The 20158-nt window shown below is 35.4% G+C and overlaps 3 protein-coding genes across 3 annotated transcripts; 2 read left to right on the top strand and 1 right to left on the bottom strand.

Moving 5' to 3' along the window:
* Positions 1–3539: 3539 nt before the first annotated feature.
* On the bottom strand, positions 3540–11999 carry LOC106107689 (sorting nexin-7-like). Its single transcript, XM_013288665.1, has 10 exons — positions 11900–11999; positions 11351–11493; positions 10628–10747; positions 8836–8977; positions 8273–8355; positions 7353–7447; positions 6826–6954; positions 5707–5888; positions 4888–4930; positions 3540–4360 (listed from the first exon to the last, which is right to left on the bottom strand). Exons 2-10 carry the CDS (start codon positions 11489–11491, stop codon positions 3904–3906), a joined length of 1392 nt encoding a protein of 463 aa, XP_013144119.1. The 5' UTR covers positions 11492–11493; positions 11900–11999; the 3' UTR covers positions 3540–3903.
* A 261-nt stretch (positions 12000–12260) lies between these two features.
* Positions 12261–16834, top strand: LOC106107539 (cyclin-dependent kinase 9). The gene is made up of 5 exons (XM_013288415.1): positions 12261–13102; positions 13605–13690; positions 14420–14557; positions 15325–15404; positions 16321–16834. Exons 1-5 carry the CDS (start codon positions 12421–12423, stop codon positions 16538–16540), a joined length of 1206 nt encoding a protein of 401 aa, XP_013143869.1. The 5' UTR covers positions 12261–12420; the 3' UTR covers positions 16541–16834.
* Positions 16835–18367: 1533 nt separating this feature from the next.
* LOC106107547 (gastrula zinc finger protein XlCGF26.1-like) lies at positions 18368–19855 on the top strand. The gene is made up of 2 exons (XM_013288424.1): positions 18368–18638; positions 18707–19855. The coding sequence occupies exons 1-2, from the start codon at positions 18439–18441 to the stop codon at positions 19746–19748; spliced, it is 1242 nt and encodes a 413-aa protein (XP_013143878.1). The 5' UTR covers positions 18368–18438; the 3' UTR covers positions 19749–19855.
* Positions 19856–20158: the final 303 nt, after the last annotated feature.

Below are 20158 nucleotides of genomic sequence, written 5' to 3' on the forward strand. Positions count from 1 at the left end.
AGTTGCTTTGAATCAAATAATTCTTTATTAGCTTTCGCCCGCGACTCCGTCCGCGTGGAATTAAAAAAACAAAAGTGAGTAGTCTGTCTTCTTCCAGACTAACCTCTACATCTATGCCAAATTTTATCGAGATACGTTCAATCGTTTAGGCTACAGACAAACATCCATCCATCCAAACTTTCGCATTTATAAAATTACTATGATTGGTAATTCTAATCAATACTGACGTCAGATAACTTTATTGTTTTTTTTTACTACGGAATCGAACTACCTAAAAACAGTCACAAAAAATACTCTTGTCAGAATTCTTTTTGTGGAACTTTCGTTATAAAAAATAAAAAAAATGGGACCCACCTGCAAGCATTACCTTTCGGTTAAAAAAAGAATTATCCAAATTGGTCCACTAGCGGCGTAATGCCGTTACACATAGAAACTTACGAATTGAGTTCCTTTTGGGAAGTCGGTCAAAAATCAGGGTGCTCGAAAACTCGAAAAAAAAAAGATATTTAATTAAAATTTTACAAACATCCTGTATATCGTACTTTTTTACCGGTAATTTTTTTAAAATTCTCGATCTCTATTAGAATTTAAATTTGGAAGTTTTTGTTTTTTAACATTTGTTACGGTGTGTCTAAATAAGATAGATTAGTTTGATAAATGACGCATATGAAGTATCGAATTCAATTTATATGAAGTCAAATGCCATACTTAATAGACAGGTATCGTAGTGACGAAACACGCAGCGAACAATTTTGAACTATCGATGGTACTATATCGATGGTATGAACATGTTATGCGAGACGATGGGGACATAAACCTGAAAGTGTTAAGATTGAACGTGGATGGCTACAAAGGAAGAAGAAGACCGAAGAAAGTATGGATTGTCTGATAGAGGATATGCTTAAGAAAGGAGTGGATTCAGATATGGCTGATAGAGATGTATGGAGCAGCACATACTGTGCCGACCCTCCGTAAGGGATAAGGGCAAGTTCATGATGTAACAAAATATTATAAGTGCCTTAAATATATTTTTTTAAGTTTTATTGTGGTTTTATTTTCATAACCTTAAACCAAATTTTACTTCAGTTTACTATAATTTTATCAAAATATTGCTTTGAAGGATAATTCGCTCGAAATAAGCCAGTATTAATGTAACATTTTTACATTGTCTATATTTTTGGTAAACCGTTGTCGTTTCTAATCTATATTAAGAGTAAAGATATATATTTTTGTATGTATTGAAACTCAAAAACTTTGCCGATTTAAAAAAATCTGACGCCATTATAAAGCTACATTATCAGTAACATAGGCTATATTTTTTTAATATCTCGCCGAGGATATATTATAAAGAGGAAAGATTTATATTTTTGTATGCATTGAAGTAACTCAAAAACTACTGGGCAGATTTTAAAATCCTAGCACTATAAAAAAGGTGTTTTTTTTTTTCAATTCCATGCGAACGTAGTCGAGCAACAGCTAGTTTTATATCATACTAATATTATAAATGTGAAAGTTTAGATGGATAGATGGGTGTTTGTTAGAGTTTGTAGCCAAAAAGGCTGATCGGATTTTGATGAAATTTAATATCGATGTAGAGCATAGTCTGGAAGAACACATAGGCTATTCACTTTTGTTTTTTTCAATAGACGGAATCGCGGGCTAAAGTTAGTAACTTAATAAGGAAAACACAACCTCAAATGTTCAGATAATGAGCAATAAAGTCGTCATTTATTATTCTCTTATTTAAATTTATACAAAAACATAATTTACAATAACAGATAAATAAAGAACAGAAATAACCACATTTTTAGTTTGTCTGTGGATGTGGAGTACATTATAATTTTTTTTTAAATAAACGCCTATATAAATTCTTAGATGCCTTATTTCGATACTTACAATAATTTCTACACAAAAATATACATGTTTCTAAAAGCTATATTCAAAAAAGACATAATTGATAAATTATTGAAGATCAAACACAAAGCATGTTTGTTTAAGCGAGGAATCCAAGATTGTATACCTTTGACCAAACTATCGCACAACTGTTTAGTCGCACAGATTCCTATGAGCTTAGCAGAACTACTCGATTACAGTTGTGCAACTAAACAGTTGAATTGCGAAACAATCGACAATCGCACAACAGTCGTGTGATAGTTTAGTCCAGTGATTCCCAAAGTTGTCTATATCGACCCCTAGGGGTCTATAACCTGAAAGGAGTCTACGTCAGCAAAAAAAATTGGGGTCCATGTATAAATTAACATGCGTGTGCCCGTACCGCGCCTCTCGCACCCCTTGAGATCACACCACTCAACTCACCCCTCCTACCAGATCAGGCCCCGTTCTTAGCCCCTCTTCTGGACAACACGCCACCCTTGCTGCCGCGTTCCCTTTCCTCACCTCTTGCACCCCGTGCCCTGCTCGAGACACCCCCGTGTCAGTCGCACCCCGTCTGCTCTCGCTCTACATATGCCCTCAGAATCTTCTTGTGGCTTGTTTTCGCAAATTTTTGTAACTTTTTGTTGTATAATGTTAACATTAGAAAGTTTAGTATTAAACCTTTACCACTAAACTTTACTATAATAAAATTTGCAGGAAATCAATATCAAGTAAGGGGTCTACACCTACTACTAAAAAAAAAAAAAAGTTAAGTTTTACCATTAATTGTAAATGTTTCTTTAGTTTCGGCAATAAACGCTTAATAATAAAAAGGGGTCTACCCAACACGGAAATGGCAAGGGGTCCACGACACAAGTAAGTTTGGAGAATTTTTTTTTATAACATAAGGTGGCAAACGAGCAAGCAGCCATCTGAATCCCTCAAAATGGCGAAGCAACTGCTGCCCATAGACATCCGCAGTTGCTGATGCGTTGCCTAACTTTATCTGACAGAGGAGACGAACATAAAGAGGACATTTCCCCTTCCTATGCATCTCCACCATCAAATCCAATTCCTCTTCCCATCCTTTTCTTATAAGAAAAGGGTGGTAAAGAGAAATGGACTTAAATTAGGCCTCCGGCACCACACTCATCAGACTGTACACGGAATTGCTTCCTCTTCACGCCTGTTTTCTGTGTGGTCGTGGTATTACTGGAGGCGAGCCGGCCCTACAGTGCGAAGATGTTAAAGTGGGCTCTACTGTAACTCTGGCTTAGTCGAAGGTGTGTGCTCTAAGAACCTTGGCCTCTATCTACACATAGGTTACTAGTATGAATATACACATTGCTGTGTTCAGAGGCTTTTTTAATAAATTAAAATTTATTACTAAACTTTTTGACACATTCCTCAATATATACAAATACATTAAAGAATAGAGAAACTAAGATAAAAGGGACCTTTATAAGTGAGAATAAAGAGTCCCTGTAATTTTATCTTCAGCTTATCCAAGTTAAGTTACAATCAAATAATTAAATTTAGGGCCTTTCCCACCAAATTGTTTTCATGCAAAATATGTGATGGAAATATCGGACTTTGTTCCCTTATCTGACAGTGTCATTTTAAGCTATCTGAAACTCTATCAGCCAGTGGTGGGAAAAGCTCTAAATCTATTAAAAATCTAAGTATAAAGTTTATAGATATGCTTTTTTTTAGATTAATTGCATTTACTGTCAAATTATTTACAGAAATGGATAATAAATAAACTCGACTGCATATAGCTAGTTATCTCCGGAGACAAAAATGGACTAAACAAGACTAACTTCTATTGACTACAAAGTTATTAATGTTTTTAATATAATAACTGCCATAATTAAATTTTATCAGACATATCCCTATTTCCATATGTGTACAATTGTAATTTAGCAAAAACTAACAAAAATCTGTATTAAATTTCAAATTCTTACCATTCCAAATAAACCTTCGGAGGTACTAAAATTCAAAAACATCCAACAGCACACTATCACAGACTCAAGATAAATCTACCTCCGAGAAATCTTGTTGGGGATCCGTTCCTCTCTCTTCAGGCTTCACTTCCGACACCACTTGAGCACTACCACTCGACTCCACATGCACTTCAACACTTCCTACCACAACACTACTGTTCACATCACTTCTAGAACGTTCTAGATCCGATTCATCCGCACTATAATTCTCTAGATCTTCGAAATCCTTCTCCGTTGGTGTATCAGGTCGACATTTGGATGGTGATAGGTTCTGCACCGCTGTCTTGGAGACTGTTTTGAAGATATCGGAGACATCAGCCCCGGTGGCCAGCCTGAGGGCTTGTTGCCAGCCGGCCAGGGTCTGAGCGTGGATGCTGACTTGTCTGTCAGCGAGCTCGAGGAGTAGAGATTTGACTTCAGCTCGTGTTTTTGGTATCCAATCGGAGAGTTCTGAACGGAGGGCCTCTGAGGCTTGTTCTAATCTGAAAAAATAAGTTTAGTGAAAAATTTAAAGCTAAGAACGTTTTAATTGTAGAGGTTTTAAGTTATCAAGGGTATGTTGTAGAGGTTTTGGGCCCTGATGGGAAAGGAACATGTTATTTTTTTAAGTTATAGAGGTTTTTAAGTTACTAAGGTTCTACTGTACTTTAGACTAGTAAGATTAGTTTAAAAGATTATCTATACTAATATAATAAAGCAAATAATGTTATGTTGCTTGTGAATCACAGCATATTTTTTTAAAAAGGCCTACACATACAACACGCTTTAGGCTATATATTTTCATGCTATTAAACTTAGAGGGTGAATGAATTAGTAAAAAAAATGCATGAAAGGGTCAAAAACTACAAGCTAATAGGAAATATTGCTGGTAACGGTAATTTAGCCAATGGCAAAAGCCTTTGTTGTCATTTAGTTTTTAAATGACATTTAAAATTAAAAAAAAAGATTTTATATAATTTGGATGAAACATGGGCACTATAAGTTAAAAGTGATTTATTTAAGTTATTACTTGTTGTGTAGATCGTCCGTGTTGCCGCCAGACACATAAGCAGCTGAAAAAAACATCAAATCAAAATATATTCGTAAACGGGATTCTTACCACGATTGGGTTGTTTTAGCTGTCGATATTTCGTCATATTATTGGTATTTGTTATGGATTTTTGGAACTTTAACAACCAGTCCACTAATCACGTGAACATGAAAATATGCTGAAATATCGGAAGATAACCAATCGTGGTAAGAAACCCATTTCCAAATACCCACAATACTACGACCACACAAGACACGCGTGAAGTGGGAGCAATTCCACGTAGTCCATTTTCCTTCCTACCCTTTTTGTTATAAGAAAAAGGATGGGATGAGAACGTGGACCCTGGTGCAGATAGGATGGGGAAATATACTATTTATGTCGAATAAGGGTAGGCAACGCATCCGCTATTGCGAATATATACAGTCGCTTCGCCATTTTGGCGGATTCAGGTGGCCACGTGCTGTTTGCCACCTTATGATGTAAAATATCATCATCACCAACTCATATGTCCCCACTGAGGGGGTGTCTACCCTAAGGGTAGGACAGTCAACTGCACTAAGATATGTGTGACGTCACACATATCTTAGAATTTCTTCACCGATATGCATTACGATGTTTTCCTTCACCGTAACGTGGGTAAATGTACGTATGGAAATTCGAAAAAATCAAATTGATACGGGATTCGAACCCAAGACCTCAAATCAAGTGCTTAAAACAACGGAAACTTGTACACTAAGTTACATCATATGAAAAACATCATTAGCGTGTTCTATTCTGAGTACAGCGCCATCTACTGACCGTGTAACGCGTTCCTGTGTCGTATCTTGTGTGCGTGTGCGCGCGCGTACGCCGCCAGCAGGGGCAGCGCGGCGCGGTGGCGCAGGGGGGCGGCCGCGCGCGCGCCCCCCGCCGCCGCCGCGCCCCCCGCCAGCGCGCCCCCGGCGCCCCCCCACGCGCCCCCGCCGCAACACACACCTAAACTGCAATACATACTGTTATTGTATTTAGTATAACTTAAAATATGTGTTGATTTATAATAAAAAATGCAATTCCTACTAATATTATAACGAGGAAAGCTTTGCATCTTTATATTAAGGGTAGGCAACGCATCTGCAATTGCGGATGTCTATGGGCAGCAGTCACTTCGCCATTTCGGCGGATTCTAGTGGCCGCTTGCTCGTTTGCCACCTTATGTTATAAAAAAAAAAAATGTTGTATTGAAATAACTCAAAAACTACTGGGAACTGGCTGTATTTTTTTATGGTTGTTTTTTTAATTTATAATAGTAGTTAAGAAATGGGACAATCTATTGCCTAAACGTCAGTGCGAATATAATAACATTTCGAGAAAATCTCATGTTTTATCTATACAAATATAATAAAGCGTAAACACACATTTGTGACGTAGGATGTCAGCAATTACAGCATATTTTTGAATAATTCTTTAATAAAAATCCCTTCACTTACGTCACGTTTTAGGCTATATATTTTCAAGCTAATAAATTTAGGGGGTAAATAAACTGGATATAAAACCTAATGTGGGAAAGAGACCATAAGTTGTTGCCAACATCAAGGAAGCAAGATTGTCATTGTCATGTCATTTTGACATTTGTAATTGATAATTTGACACATATAAATAATAAGATTTTCATAATTTCATACGGATGAAGTCGCACGGGAACAGCTAGTCATATAATAATAAAAAAAACCATAACATTCCCTCGCGAATCAGCTACATTCCAATAAAAGTCCTGTCAAAATCACCCGAGTCGTTTTAAAGTTCACACAGAACAAATATGGCATTTTTCAATTTAAAAAAAAAACTAATTTTCAATTTTTTTTTATTTACCCTAACCAAGACAATAATAATAAGAAAATATATTTCCAAAAGGAGCTAACCTCTAGAGATATTACTAACCTCATATACTCCCCGCTGAGAGCCACCGAACCCTTGTACAGTTTAGTTGTGAGCGAGCAAAGTGTGGTCAACTTCTGCTCCAGGGACTGTAAATACTCCGATGCTGCTGTAAACTCAGGGTCTTGCACTCTAGAAGGTTCCAGAACATACTTCTATATTAGAGGAAAGGGGCAGATGTCTAGGAAACCCTTATTTTGTTACTGTAACCCGACTGTATTGTAAATTGACCGCCTTTTTTAGGATAAAATCATATTTTCGGGGTCTGTGTTCTACATTTGGGGGTCTTTGATCCCATATTTAGAGAACTTTTTATATTTTGCGGGTTTATAATACACATTGGTTCTAGATAAACGGGAGATCCCCATATTGGGGGTCTTAAATTTATTGGGGGTCTTCATTAGTGATATTGGGGGTGGTAGTCTTATTTGGAAATTTACCTTAAAGTACTCTTTGAGATATATTTCAAATTTAATTCTAACATATAAAATGATGTTATTTGTTGCAATTATCTGAAGTAAATGTCTCACCTGGCTCCGTTGGGTCCAGGCTTCGATTCCCCGCTGCCGTACAGAGCACTACTCAGACCCCATAAGTTTAATGCACTGTTTTCACTCTTGAATACCTAAAAAAAACCTTACTAATATTATAAATGCGAAAGTTTAGATTGTTAGAGAACCTAAACTGCTGGACGGATCTCGTTTGATCAGATGTAGAGGACAGTCTGGAACATATAGACTACTTTTGTATTTTTAATTTGACGCGGACGGTGTCGCGGGTGAAAGCTAGTTAAAGGCAAAATTCACAAAATATTTAAATCATTTGGAGATAATACTATTGGCTTTAAATCTATTTCTATACTAATATTATAAAGAGGAAAGATTTGTATTTTTGTATGTATTGAAATAACTCAAAAACTACTGGGACAATTTCAAAAATTCTTTTACCGTTAGAAAGATAATTTATCTGCGAATAACATAGGCTATTTTTTACTATTTTTTTTATTATTTCACGCGTAGTCGCGAGCAACAATTATTTACTACATTGAAAAAAAATTATGTTCTTTTTAACCAACAGTGGTAGTGCCCGCTTTAACATGTTAGCAGTGCAGGGCTCACCCCCAGCAATACCACGACCACACAAGACAGGCGGGAAATGGAAACAATTCCGTGTTTCGTCTGATGAGTGTGGTGCCGGAGGCCTAATTTAAGTCCCTTTCTCTTTACCACCCTTTTCTTATAGGAGAGGTTGGGAAAAGGAAGTGGATTTGACAGTGGAGAAGCATAGGAAGGGGAAATGTCCTCTTTATGTGCCTCCTCCATCACATAATGGTAGGCAACGCATCTGCAATTGCGGATGTCTATGGGCAGCGGTCGCTTCGCCATTTTGGCGATTTTAGGTAGCCGCTTGCTCGTTTGCTATCTTATGTTATAAAAAAAGGAAATCTTACCTTATCAAATTCTTCATCAGGAGTTGTGACGAATAGTTTGAAATCCTCACTGTGAGTTAAAATGGGGTGCTTCGCCACGCGATCTGAAAATTAAAAATATACTATATATTTACAAAAAGATGTTTTACGTTTATATTAGTACTAGCAGTTCCAATGCGACTTCGTATAAAACTATAAGAATTGTATTTTAGTCACTTCGGCACTTCGCTACTTCGCCATTTTGGCGGAATCAGGTGGCCGCTTGCGCGTTTGCCACCTTATGCTATAAAAAAAATAGTATTTACATTTGTCAAATTATCAATTGCAAATGTCAAAATGACAGGACATGACAAAACTTGGCAATCTTGCTTTCTTGATGTTGGCAGCAACTTATGGTCTCTTTCCCACATTAGCGTTTTTATCCAAAATATTTACCCCCTAAGTTTAATGGCGTGAAAATGTATAGCCTAAAGCGTGACGCAAGTGTAGGGCTTTTTATTAAGGAAATAATTATTTAAAAATATGCTGTAATTGCTGACATCCTAAGCCACGAAGTAGTGTGTATTTACGCTTTATTATATTACCTAGGAATGCGTGTAATGCCAGTGCTCGTATATGCACAAACGCTGGCTGATATCTGTCCAGTTGCTGTCTTGCTGAATGGAGCGGCGGCAACGCGGGTGGCGCCAGTAAAGGTGCGCCGGCGCATAACCGACGGTGTAACAACTGACAATAAATTATAATTTATAGCTTCGGATGAAATTAAAACAAAAATAGCCTATGTTCTTCTGGACTGCTGTACATCTATGACTAATTAAATAGGGTTTAGCAGTTTAGGCTACAAACATCCATCCATAAAAACTTTTATATCATTAAAGGCTTGTCCCACAACTGGCTGATAGAGTCTCAGATTGCTTACACTGTCAAATAAGGTAACAAAATAATATATTTCCATCACATATTAACATGTTTGATTGTTTGGACCATTTACAATTTGTTAGACAAGCCTTAAGTGAGATGTGAAAGGTTATGAGAATAGATTCTTAGAAGGTAACTCCCAAATAGCTGAACAGAACTATTTGAAATTTAGCAAAGACTTTAAAAATAACCTGAACAAATAGTCTATTTCATTTTCCGATGGTCTGAGTAAAAGCTAGTCTTACCATCTTACTTAAATACAGTGCAAACTCCACATAACGTCCCTCGATTTAACGACAAACTCCCTAAAGTGTCAAAATCAATTGGTTTCGGTTGGAGCTTGTCTTCCATACAATACATGCTACATTGCATTACATCCACTCTTCATAACGACCACAATTGAGTAATAAATACCTTTTATGTTGCTAAAATTAGTAAAAACTGCTCAGCTGTGTACATCCTTTTGTGGCTTTATCATAAAGATGGCTCAATATTGCAAGATATGAATAAAATAAGTAACAAATCTTACTGATATTATAAATGCGAAAGTTTAGCTGGATGGATGGATGGATGTTTGTTAGCGTTTGTAGCCTAAACGGCTCAACAGATCTCCATGAAATTTGGCACAGGTTTAGAGCATAGTCTGGAAGAACACATAGGCTACTTTTTATCCCTGGAATAGTAACGGTTCCCGTGGGATTCAATAATTTAGTTTTTTAATGTTCACTCGATCATTCTGCAAGTTCAACATATCTTATTGAAATTTGTCACAGATATAAAACAAAGTCTGGAGTACACATGGGATAAGTTTCATCCCCGAGAAATGTCCGGTTCCCGAGGGATACGTAGTTTTTTGTAATTTATGTATTTCGTATGTTTTCTAATACCACGCGGACAAAGTTGCGGGCAACAGCTCGTTACAAAATAATTACTGGTGCAGCAAGATTTCAGACAAAAATAACTAACTACGCAATAGCGTTCAAATAAGATTATTTTCACATATGTAACTACTAACACTATTTTGAAATAAACTTTTCTTATTTTTAATCTGATTTTTGTTATCTCTATAACGACAACTCTCTATAACGCCATAAAATGGACAGTCCCTTCAGCATCGTTATATAGAGTTTACACTGTTTATAAAATTATAAATACAAAAGTTTAGATGGATGTTTGTTAGAGTTTGTAGCCTAAACCGCTGAGCGGATTTCGATGAAATTTGGTATAGATGTCGAGGATAGTCTGGAAGAACACCTACTCACTTTTGTTCTTAATTTTAATTCCACGCGGACGGAGTCGCGGACGAAAAGTAGTAATATTATAAGCACGAAAGTTTAGATGGATGTTTGTTGTAGCCTCCATTGCTTAATGGATCTCGATGAAATTTCTCAGAGATGCAGAAGACAATCTGGAGGAACATAGGCCCATTTTATATAGTAAATAATGAATTAAACATACCTTGAAATGATTATATCGTCTCCTAACAAACGGTGGAGTCGACCAACGCGCACACACGCAGCGTACACGATACGTTACAAACGTCTCTAATGTAGACAGCTGTTTCATTGGTGCGTCTACCTGTAAAACAGACATAAAAAGGATATTTACCCTTCCTAGGCATCTTTACTGTCAAATCCACTTTCTTTTCACATCCTTGCCTTGCATGGAAAGGGGGAAAGGACGAAAATCAGTCCAAAACCAGAATTGTTTCCACTTCACTTCTATCTTTTGTTTCAGATTCAGTGCAAAGATATTAATGTGGGCTCTACAAGTGCTGTTATTTAAATGATTCAATAAGGAATTAGCCATTTACAGTTTGTTTTAACTTTTGCAATTCTTCAAATTCAATTAACCTATACTATTATAATAAAGCGTAAACACACACTTCTTTGTTGCCTAAGATGTCAGCAATTACAGCAAATTTTTGAATAATTCTTTCTTTAATAAAAAGCCCTACACTTACGTCACACTTTAGGCTATATATTTTCACGCCATTACACTTAGGGGGTAAATATTTTGGATAAAAACCCTAATGTGGGAAAGAGACCATAAGTTACTGCCAACATCAAGGAAGCAAGATTGATAATTTGACAAATGTAAACAATAATATAAATTTTAATAATTTCACGCGGAAGAAGCCGCACGGGAACAGCTAGTAACAAATATTTGTTAATTACAAACCTTAACAGCTATATCATAGCCATGCTCCATAATCAAGGGGGCTCCGTCAACTGCATCATCAGTGACACTGGGAGCTTCCGTGTCCTCTGTGATGTCTCCATCATTTAGATCTAGCACTGCTGAGCTTGAGTCACTTGCCATCACTGAAATTATATTAGTATACCACATAACTTTGATAAAGGAAAATAAATCGATTTGTTTTGTTATTTTACGTATTTGTTGCTGATATGTAATTAAATTGATGAATAAAATTGCATTACTAAAGCAAACATAATTAACAAAGAGCGAAATCGTAAATCGAACGAGTTTAATCAACAATAACAAATGATATGTCTATTAAGGACCGATAAAAAGGGGCGTATATATGACGTATTTAGATTACAGTTTTCAATTGATTTTATAAACCGATAACATAAAAACAAAGATAAAAATTTGATAGAGGTGGCCTAATTTCCATTTTTGGATCAATACTACTTAGAAAGCCAACGATGTATAAATATTACTTAGAAATGGCAATTAATACATTCAAATTGAAATTAAAGTACATACCTATGTACGAAAAATTTAGTAAGAACGAAATCTCTTTGTTGTAGATATTGAAAATTTTAAAACATCTAAAACTAAAACACCTTCATGACTTGATGCGAATATTGACTTGACATTTATGACATTTCGGAATTGACAACTTAACTGATTTTAGAACAGATAATATATTTGAAAATTGCCTCACAAAAGAATTTTATTTTAAATTCTAAAATTAATATAAACGCTTTTTCTATCACACAGCTATACTATTGAAAAAAAAAAACTTTTGTTTACGAATACGTCTTCAAAGGTTTATTTTGTGTCTGTCTATAAAAAGTCTGTTTTATCTTTATTTAATATGACAAGACACTTGACATCTTGACTTTGACAAATGCTAAAGTTTTGACTTTTGTCTACTTTTATCTTACTATTTCTATCAATAAAAGCGTTTTCTTTTGTATCAAAGTTTAATACGAACAAAAGAAAGATTTAACAGAAAATTCTATCAACCCAGCTCCGTTAAAACAGCCATAATTGCTTCCAAAATGCAAAACGTGAACGCTCCGCGGGAGCCTGCTCCCGTCTTGAGCACAAGTTCGACAATTCTTAATATGAGAGAAAAAGAAAAGTACATCGAAGACTTCGACTTTCCCTTCTGCGACGAGTCTTCTAAATACGAGAAAGTCGCTAAAATAGGTCAAGGCACCTTCGGGGAAGTGTTTAAAGCCCGCGCAAGGAATAGTAGCAAAAAGTTCGTTGCTATGAAAAAAGTACTTATGGACAACGAGAAAGAAGGCTTCCCTATCACTGCTCTGCGTGAAATTAAGATCCTACAGCTTCTCAAACACGACAATGTTGTCAATTTAATAGAAATATGTCGTACAAAAGCGACATTACATAATAAATATCGTTCAACTTTTTACCTAGTATTCGATTTTTGTGAACATGATTTAGCAGGTTTATTATCAAATGTTAACGTTAAATTTAGTTTAGGTGAGATTAAAAAGGTTATGCAGCAATTGCTAAATGGTTTATACTACATACACAGTAATAAAATATTACACAGAGACATGAAAGCCGCAAATGTGTTAATAACCAAGAACGGTGTGTTAAAGTTGGCGGATTTCGGTCTGGCGCGAGCATTTAGCGTGGCAAAGGCTGGACAAGTTAACAAATACACTAATAGAGTTGTCACACTCTGGTATAGACCTCCGGAATTGTTATTAGGTAAGTAAGATTAGTAAAAATCTTTTAAATATCAAGTTTGTTTATTAATATCATTAAAATAATTTTAATCTTTGCATTGAATAGGCTCTGCAACTTTTTAATAGATTGCAAAGATTCTTTTGCTATAGAAAGTGTTTTCACTAAGTGACACAAGTTATAATTCCATGGGGATAAAATCACGGGCATTATGTAGCATGCAATATGTTGCAAATATCGGCGAAGAAATTTAAAGATATGTGTGAATTCAACCAACCCGCAGTGCAGCGTGGTTGACTATGGCCTAGTCACTAACTTAGGGTAGGCTCCGAGTCCCTCGGTGGGGACGTATAGTGAGCTGGTGGTGATGATTGTGACATATAACTTTTAATTATAATGTAAACTGTACAGTGCCAATATAAACATTGTATGTTAAATGGCACTATGTTGTTTTCATTGAAATAAATATAAAAATAGACAAAAATAGATTGTCAAATGAAATTGTTTTATACTCTTAAATTTGCAGGAGACAGGAATTATGGACCTCCAGTAGACATGTGGGGTGCGGGATGCATTATGGCAGAAATGTGGACTAGATCTCCAATTATGCAGGTTAGCTATATTACTTGGTAATACAGTAGAATCTAGATAAGTTAAAGTCCAAGGTAAACACAGAATATTTTAAGTTATAGAGGTTTTAAGTTATCAAGGGTCTATGTTGTAGAGGTTTTGGGCTCAGATGGGAAGGGAACATGTTATTTTTTAAAGTTTTAGAGGTTTTTATGTTATTGAAGTTCTACTGTAATATAGGTTACTGTTAAATAGTAAACCACTGCTTATAAGTAACTTAACAAATATTAATTACTTAATCTATCGTAACATAATAAAGAAATTGTATTTTTGGATTGGAAAATGGTCGTAATTTTATTTTATTATTTTTTAGCTCAATGGTTGAATATTTTCGCGTCAATTTTTTTTTCTGGTTATTTCAAGTAGAATCATTTAAAAAAAGAATAAAAACGCATGCATATCCCTTTTTTTTTTATAACATAAGGTGGCAAACAAGCAAGCGGTCACCTGAATCCGCCAAAATGGCGAAGCGACTGCTGCCCATAGACATCTGCAATAGCAGGTGCGTTGCCTACCCTTATCCGACGGAGGAGGAGACGCACATAAAGAGGATATTTCCTCTTCCTATGCATCTCCTCCATCGTCAAATCCACTTCCCCTTCCCATCCTCTAATAGGAATAGGGTGGTAGAGAAAGGGACTTAAATTAGGCCTCTGGCCCCTATTCCAGTGAGATATGATTTTCTTATATAGTTTATCTTCTTTTCCCCAGGGTCCTACTGAACAGCAGCAATTGATCTTAATATCCCAACTTTGTGGGTCCTGTACCCCCGATGTGTGGCCCGGAGTAGAGAATCTGGATTTATACAACAAAATGGAGCTCCCTAAGGGTCAGAAGAGAAAGGTGAAGGTGTGTACAAGGAATTTATATAGTTAATGCCTACCTTAAGTTAGAAATTAGGCTTTTGGTAACACCCTGTATGTGATTTCACATATATCTTTGATTTTCTTCACAGATATGTTATCATGATGTTTTCCTTTTCCGTAGATATTGTAAATTGAAAGTTATTGGTACATAATCGAATCTATCTACAGACTAGCTTTCGCCCGTAACTCTGTCTGTGTGGAGTTAAACTCGACAAAAGTTAAAAGTTCGACAGTGGTAGTGCCCGCTTTAACATGTTAGCAGTGCAGGGCTCGCCCCCAGCAATACCACGACCACACAAGACAGGCGGGAAATGGAAGCAATTCCGTGTACAGTCTGATGAGTGTGGTGCCGGAGACCTAATTTAAGTCCCTTTCTCTTTACCACCCTTTTCTTTTAAGGAGAGGTTGGGAAGAGGAAGTGGATTTGACGGTGGAGGAGATGCATAGGAAGGGGAAATATTCTCTTTATGTGCGTCTCCTCCTCCGTCGTATAAGGGTAGGCAACGCATCTGCAATTGCGGGTGTCTATGGGCAGCGGTCGCTTCGCCATTTTGGCGGTTTCAGGTGGCCGCTTGCTCGTTTGCCACCTTGTGTTATAAAAAAAAAATGTGTTCTTCCGGGCTATCCTCTACATCTATGCCAAAATTCATCGAGATCCAATCATCAGTTTAGGGTACAAAGTTACAAACATCCATGTAAACTTTCGCATTTATAATATTAGTAAGAAGCAAGGTTCTTCTAATTTTTTAGGAACGTCTGAAGCCTTATGTAAAGGACCCATATGGTTGTGATCTGCTCGACAAGCTGTTACAATTGGATCCAGCTAAAAGGTAATCAAATAAAATCTTGTATTAGTACCAATTTTTTTTATCTCGTATGTATTTCTATGTTATAATGTTAGGAAATATGAAACCGAAGAAAGTGTGGGGGGTAGTTTTACAAAATACTTGCAAGGAGTTGTACAGAGCTAAATCTCAGTCCGTCAGTAGCTCAGTATAATTCTAGTTTCGGAGGCCTAATTGTAGTCCCTTTCCCTTTCCGTCCTTTTTTTAAGAGGAAAGGATGGGAAGAAAAAGTGGATTTGACGGTGGAGGAGACGCATAGGAAGGAGGAATGTCTTCTTTACGTGCGTTCTCTGTCGGATAATGGTAGGCAACGCATCTGCAATTGCGGATGTCTATGGGCAGAAGGATTCAGGTGGCCGCTTGCTCGTTTGCCACCTTATATTATAAAAAAAAACGTTCGATATCTTTACAAAGTTGACTTTGTGTTAGTTTTAAGGTAATTAACAAGTATTGTTGATATGGCTGATCGTCCATATTTTTTTTTAATTATTTTATTCGGAATATCTAAAAATACATAATTTTTATGGCTTTTTTACCTGAATAACAAAGAAGGTAATTTTACGTGTAAGTTTTTTTTTATGTAAATTCCATTGTAACAGTCTACAGACAAAACTAGTCACCCAATTTGGATGAATGAGTTTTCATCAGATTCGTCTTCTTACTCAGAGTGTCATAGGGTATACTATATTAACACAAAAAATATACAATGGATGTAATAACTGAAATTCAAAAACAAATAGCAAGAAACCAAGTTCAAATGACACTTGTCATCACTGAGATTTCGTTTTCCATAGTTATATTGTATTTTTGATTGTATATATGCTATTTAATTTATTCACTGTTGTTTTTTTACATATTTTTCAATTAAAAGATATACATTTAATTATTTTTTTTATTTTAGGTATGACGCGGACACAGCTTTGAACCACGACTTCTTCTGGACCGACCCAATGCCGTGTGATCTAGCGAATATGCTCGCCCAACATACGCAGAGCATGTTCGAATACTTAGCCCCTCCGAGGAGACCAGCTCATTTACGGCATCATCACCATGTGGCTGGTGCTCAGGCGAAGCCTTCCCAGCCTGTTGCGGACTCAGGGTACCAGGACCGAGTCTTCTGAGCGGTCAGAAGGCGGTCCCGGCATCGCGGGGCGAAGCCCTAAGTGTGATACGCTTGGGTGACTGAATAGTGAATGGTGTTTATAAGTGACATGTGAAGACTTTTTGTTCAAGATAGTGCTTAACATTTCTGACTACATAAGTAGGGAAATAGACTCTGTCTTGTAACATGTGGATATCTGAGTAGCAGTTGGTAACTATTTTGGTGTATTCCGATGGCTGTTTTCTTTTTTATAATTAAAACTAACTGTTCCCATGTGGCTCCATCCGCATAAAATTATGGAAATTTCATTTTATCGTTTACATCTGTCAAATTATCAAATGTTAAATTGACATTACATTACAAACCTTGCTTCCTTGATGTTGGCAGCAACTTATGGTCTCTTTCCCACATTAGGGTTTTCATCCAAAATATTTACCCATAAGTTTAATGGCGTGAAAATATATAGCCTAAAGCGTGACGTAAGTGTAGGGCTTTTTATTATAAAAAGAATTATTCAAAAATATGCTGTAATTACATACATCTTAGGTAACAAAGAAGTGTGTTTTTACGCTTTATTATAATAGTATAGATAAATTTTTATTTCCTGCATTATGAAAGCCAGGCTTCCAGTCTAGCTATAGATATAAATAAAGCAGCCTTTTAATTAAAATGTTGCCAGAGTTTAGACAATTACAAAAATATGTCCCTTTTATTCTCTATGTAAAAATAATATTAGCAATACTTGTTATTGGTATTGTTATTATTAAAGATGAATTCCTTGAAAATTGTATATTGTATGGATCTTGTTACTTGCAAATATGAAGTTAAGATTAGGTACAAAACTAGGGTTTCAAAGCATTTATATTTTTATATGTGTATGAAAGTTGGTGGTAAAATATATTTAAATGTATGTAAATGTAAATATATTATATAGTTAGTTTGTGCAGTTGCAAAAATTGTTGTTCCACTTCAGGTAATGTGTTTAATATAGAAAGCAGGACCACAAACAAACACTTGATTATACTTTGAACATTCAAATACAGATCAATTCGGTGACATTTCAGAATAAAATGCCACCGACATATAAAAAACTAATAACTCCATCTACTGGTTTATAGCTTAAACACAATGTTCATTGCGACAAAACAAACTTCGCCTCTACAAATAACTAATTTGATAGCAGTGAGCAAACGAAGAGAATAATAAACAGAAACTAGCCATGTATTACTAACCCATTTTTGTTTTAACACATAAGATGCGTTGTATTTGTATTGGTTTTTGTTCCGCGTCTCGTTTTAATGTTCAAACGATTGTTGCTTTTAAAGTGGAGCACCGACGATTATCCTGACTGTACTTAATTTTTTAGATTCGCTAATATAATATTAAATAAGACTAGACAATGTAACAACAAAATGCTGTAGAAAATGTATTAAAAAAATGTTTCTATTTGTAAATACTTTTAGACAACTTATTTGATATTGTCGCTTTAAACTCAGAGCTTCTCGTCCAGACCCAGGTTGCGCGCCAATCTATCCATACTTCTAGTGACATTGACAGCTGTCAGCTAGGGACGTGACGTTTATGCCGATAATCTAGAGTTGCGCCAATTCTATAGCACGGTTCTAATTTTATTCCTAACAATACCTAATTCGAATCCGACTTTATTGTACTTGTATATGGATGCGATAGTAAAAGTTTTTATAAGACATTTTTTTTTATTTCCTACCTGTTTTAATATAAATACTCCAAGGTAAGATTTGAAAGCATAACAATATTTAGAAAGTGAAAAGATTTTAAATGTTGGCAACACAAAAAATGACAGATGTCGACAAATGTTTACAAATAACTGTCAAATCAAGGTGCCCGTTGTCACAACACGATGTTAACGACAATTTGATTTTGTAATTACTTAGAAAAATGGAAGAAAACGCCGCGGACTTAATATCGCCAGCGATAAAGAATTACAATTTGAAAGAACTGAAGATTGTACTAGTACGTAACGATTGCCTTATTAATTCTTATTTAAATGGAACAAGTAAACATAGATTAAAAAACAATGGTGGCATAAAAGAAGAAATAAAAAGTAAAACAGGGTCCAAAGTGAGAAAAAAAACGCAGTAAGTTTCTTTTACTTTAACAATCAGGCGCTCCTTATATTCCGAAATATTTAATATTTTGGTTGCAGATTCCCAGAAACCAAATCGGATTACGAAATAAATCAACAATCAAAATTGTACAACGAAAAATTTTCAGCATACTCTTGCGACGTATGTGGCGATACGTTCCAATCGATGCGAGCATTAATGCATCACACTCGTTTCCACATCAAGTCCAATGGAATTACGTTTATATGTGCCATCTGCGGTAATAAATTTAACACTAACGATGAACTGATTAACCACAAGTTATTCCACAATTCGGAGGACCATAGTTTTAACTGCAAGAAATGCAAAAAGTCCTTCACAGACCACCACAATTACATGCAACATAATGCAAAGCATGTAGATACAGGCATTTATAAATGTATTGAGTGTTCTTACACATTTAATTTGCGAAAATCATATAAAAACCACATAACAACACACTATTTAAGACATCATAAATGTCATTTATGTAAGGAAATATTCACACAACCAAAAGATCTCCATAGACACAAAAAGAACTACCATTATCCTGGTTATGATTGCGTTGAATGTGGTAAACATGTTCAAACGCAAAGAGATCTTGATGAACACATGTATATACACACTAGAGTCAAGGCATTCCAATGTTTGTATTGTGGCAAGGAATATACTAAACATGAAGGGCTACGTTACCATATGAAGAAAATGCACACAAAGTCAACACCTTATGAATGTACAATTTGTTCACTAGGTTTTTATAATTCTACACGATTAAAAAGTCATATGATTGTACATGATATGAAGAAGAAATATGAATGCAATGATTGTGGTCGTCAATTCTTCCATAGAATTAGTATGATTCAACATACAAGATATCATATGAATTATATGCTCTACAAATGTCCTGTATGTAAGAACACATTTGCAACGTACCAAAGACTATTGCTTCATACAGAGGAGGTTCATATGAAGACAAGAAATTATAAATGTGATTTGTGTAAATCCTCTTTTATTTCAAAACGAGGCTATGACAGACATTTAGGAACAGAAAAGCATATCAATTATGCTTCCATAGCAAAGTTAGGATTTTTAAATCCTAAGTAAGATATTTACTAAAGTTATATTTTTATACTTAAAACGTTACTTTGATTTAGTTTTAATTATTATCAAATTATGTTTTATATTTTATTGATTTGATGACTCCATTGGATTTAAATGAGTTTGACTGAAAATAATTTTAGAATTATATCTTTACTTTACTTATTTGATAAATAAATGATATATTACGTAATATTATGATTTCATGACCCTTCGTATTCACATAAGTTTATTTTTATAGTGTTATAAATATATTTGAATCTAACTTTAATAAAATATGCTTAACGTTTTTATACCAATGGCAACATTGTAAACTTGAACTCAACCACAGATGTTTAAACAATAACAATTTCTTGTCATGCAGTTTACGGCCGAATTTGTAACTGTCTTGTGGAACTTATACATTTAATATTAAT

The sequence above is a fragment of the Papilio polytes genome, unplaced genomic scaffold (genome assembly GCF_000836215.1).
Source record: "Papilio polytes unplaced genomic scaffold, Ppol_1.0 DF821956.1, whole genome shotgun sequence".
NCBI classification, from domain to species: domain Eukaryota; kingdom Metazoa; phylum Arthropoda; class Insecta; order Lepidoptera; family Papilionidae; genus Papilio; species Papilio polytes.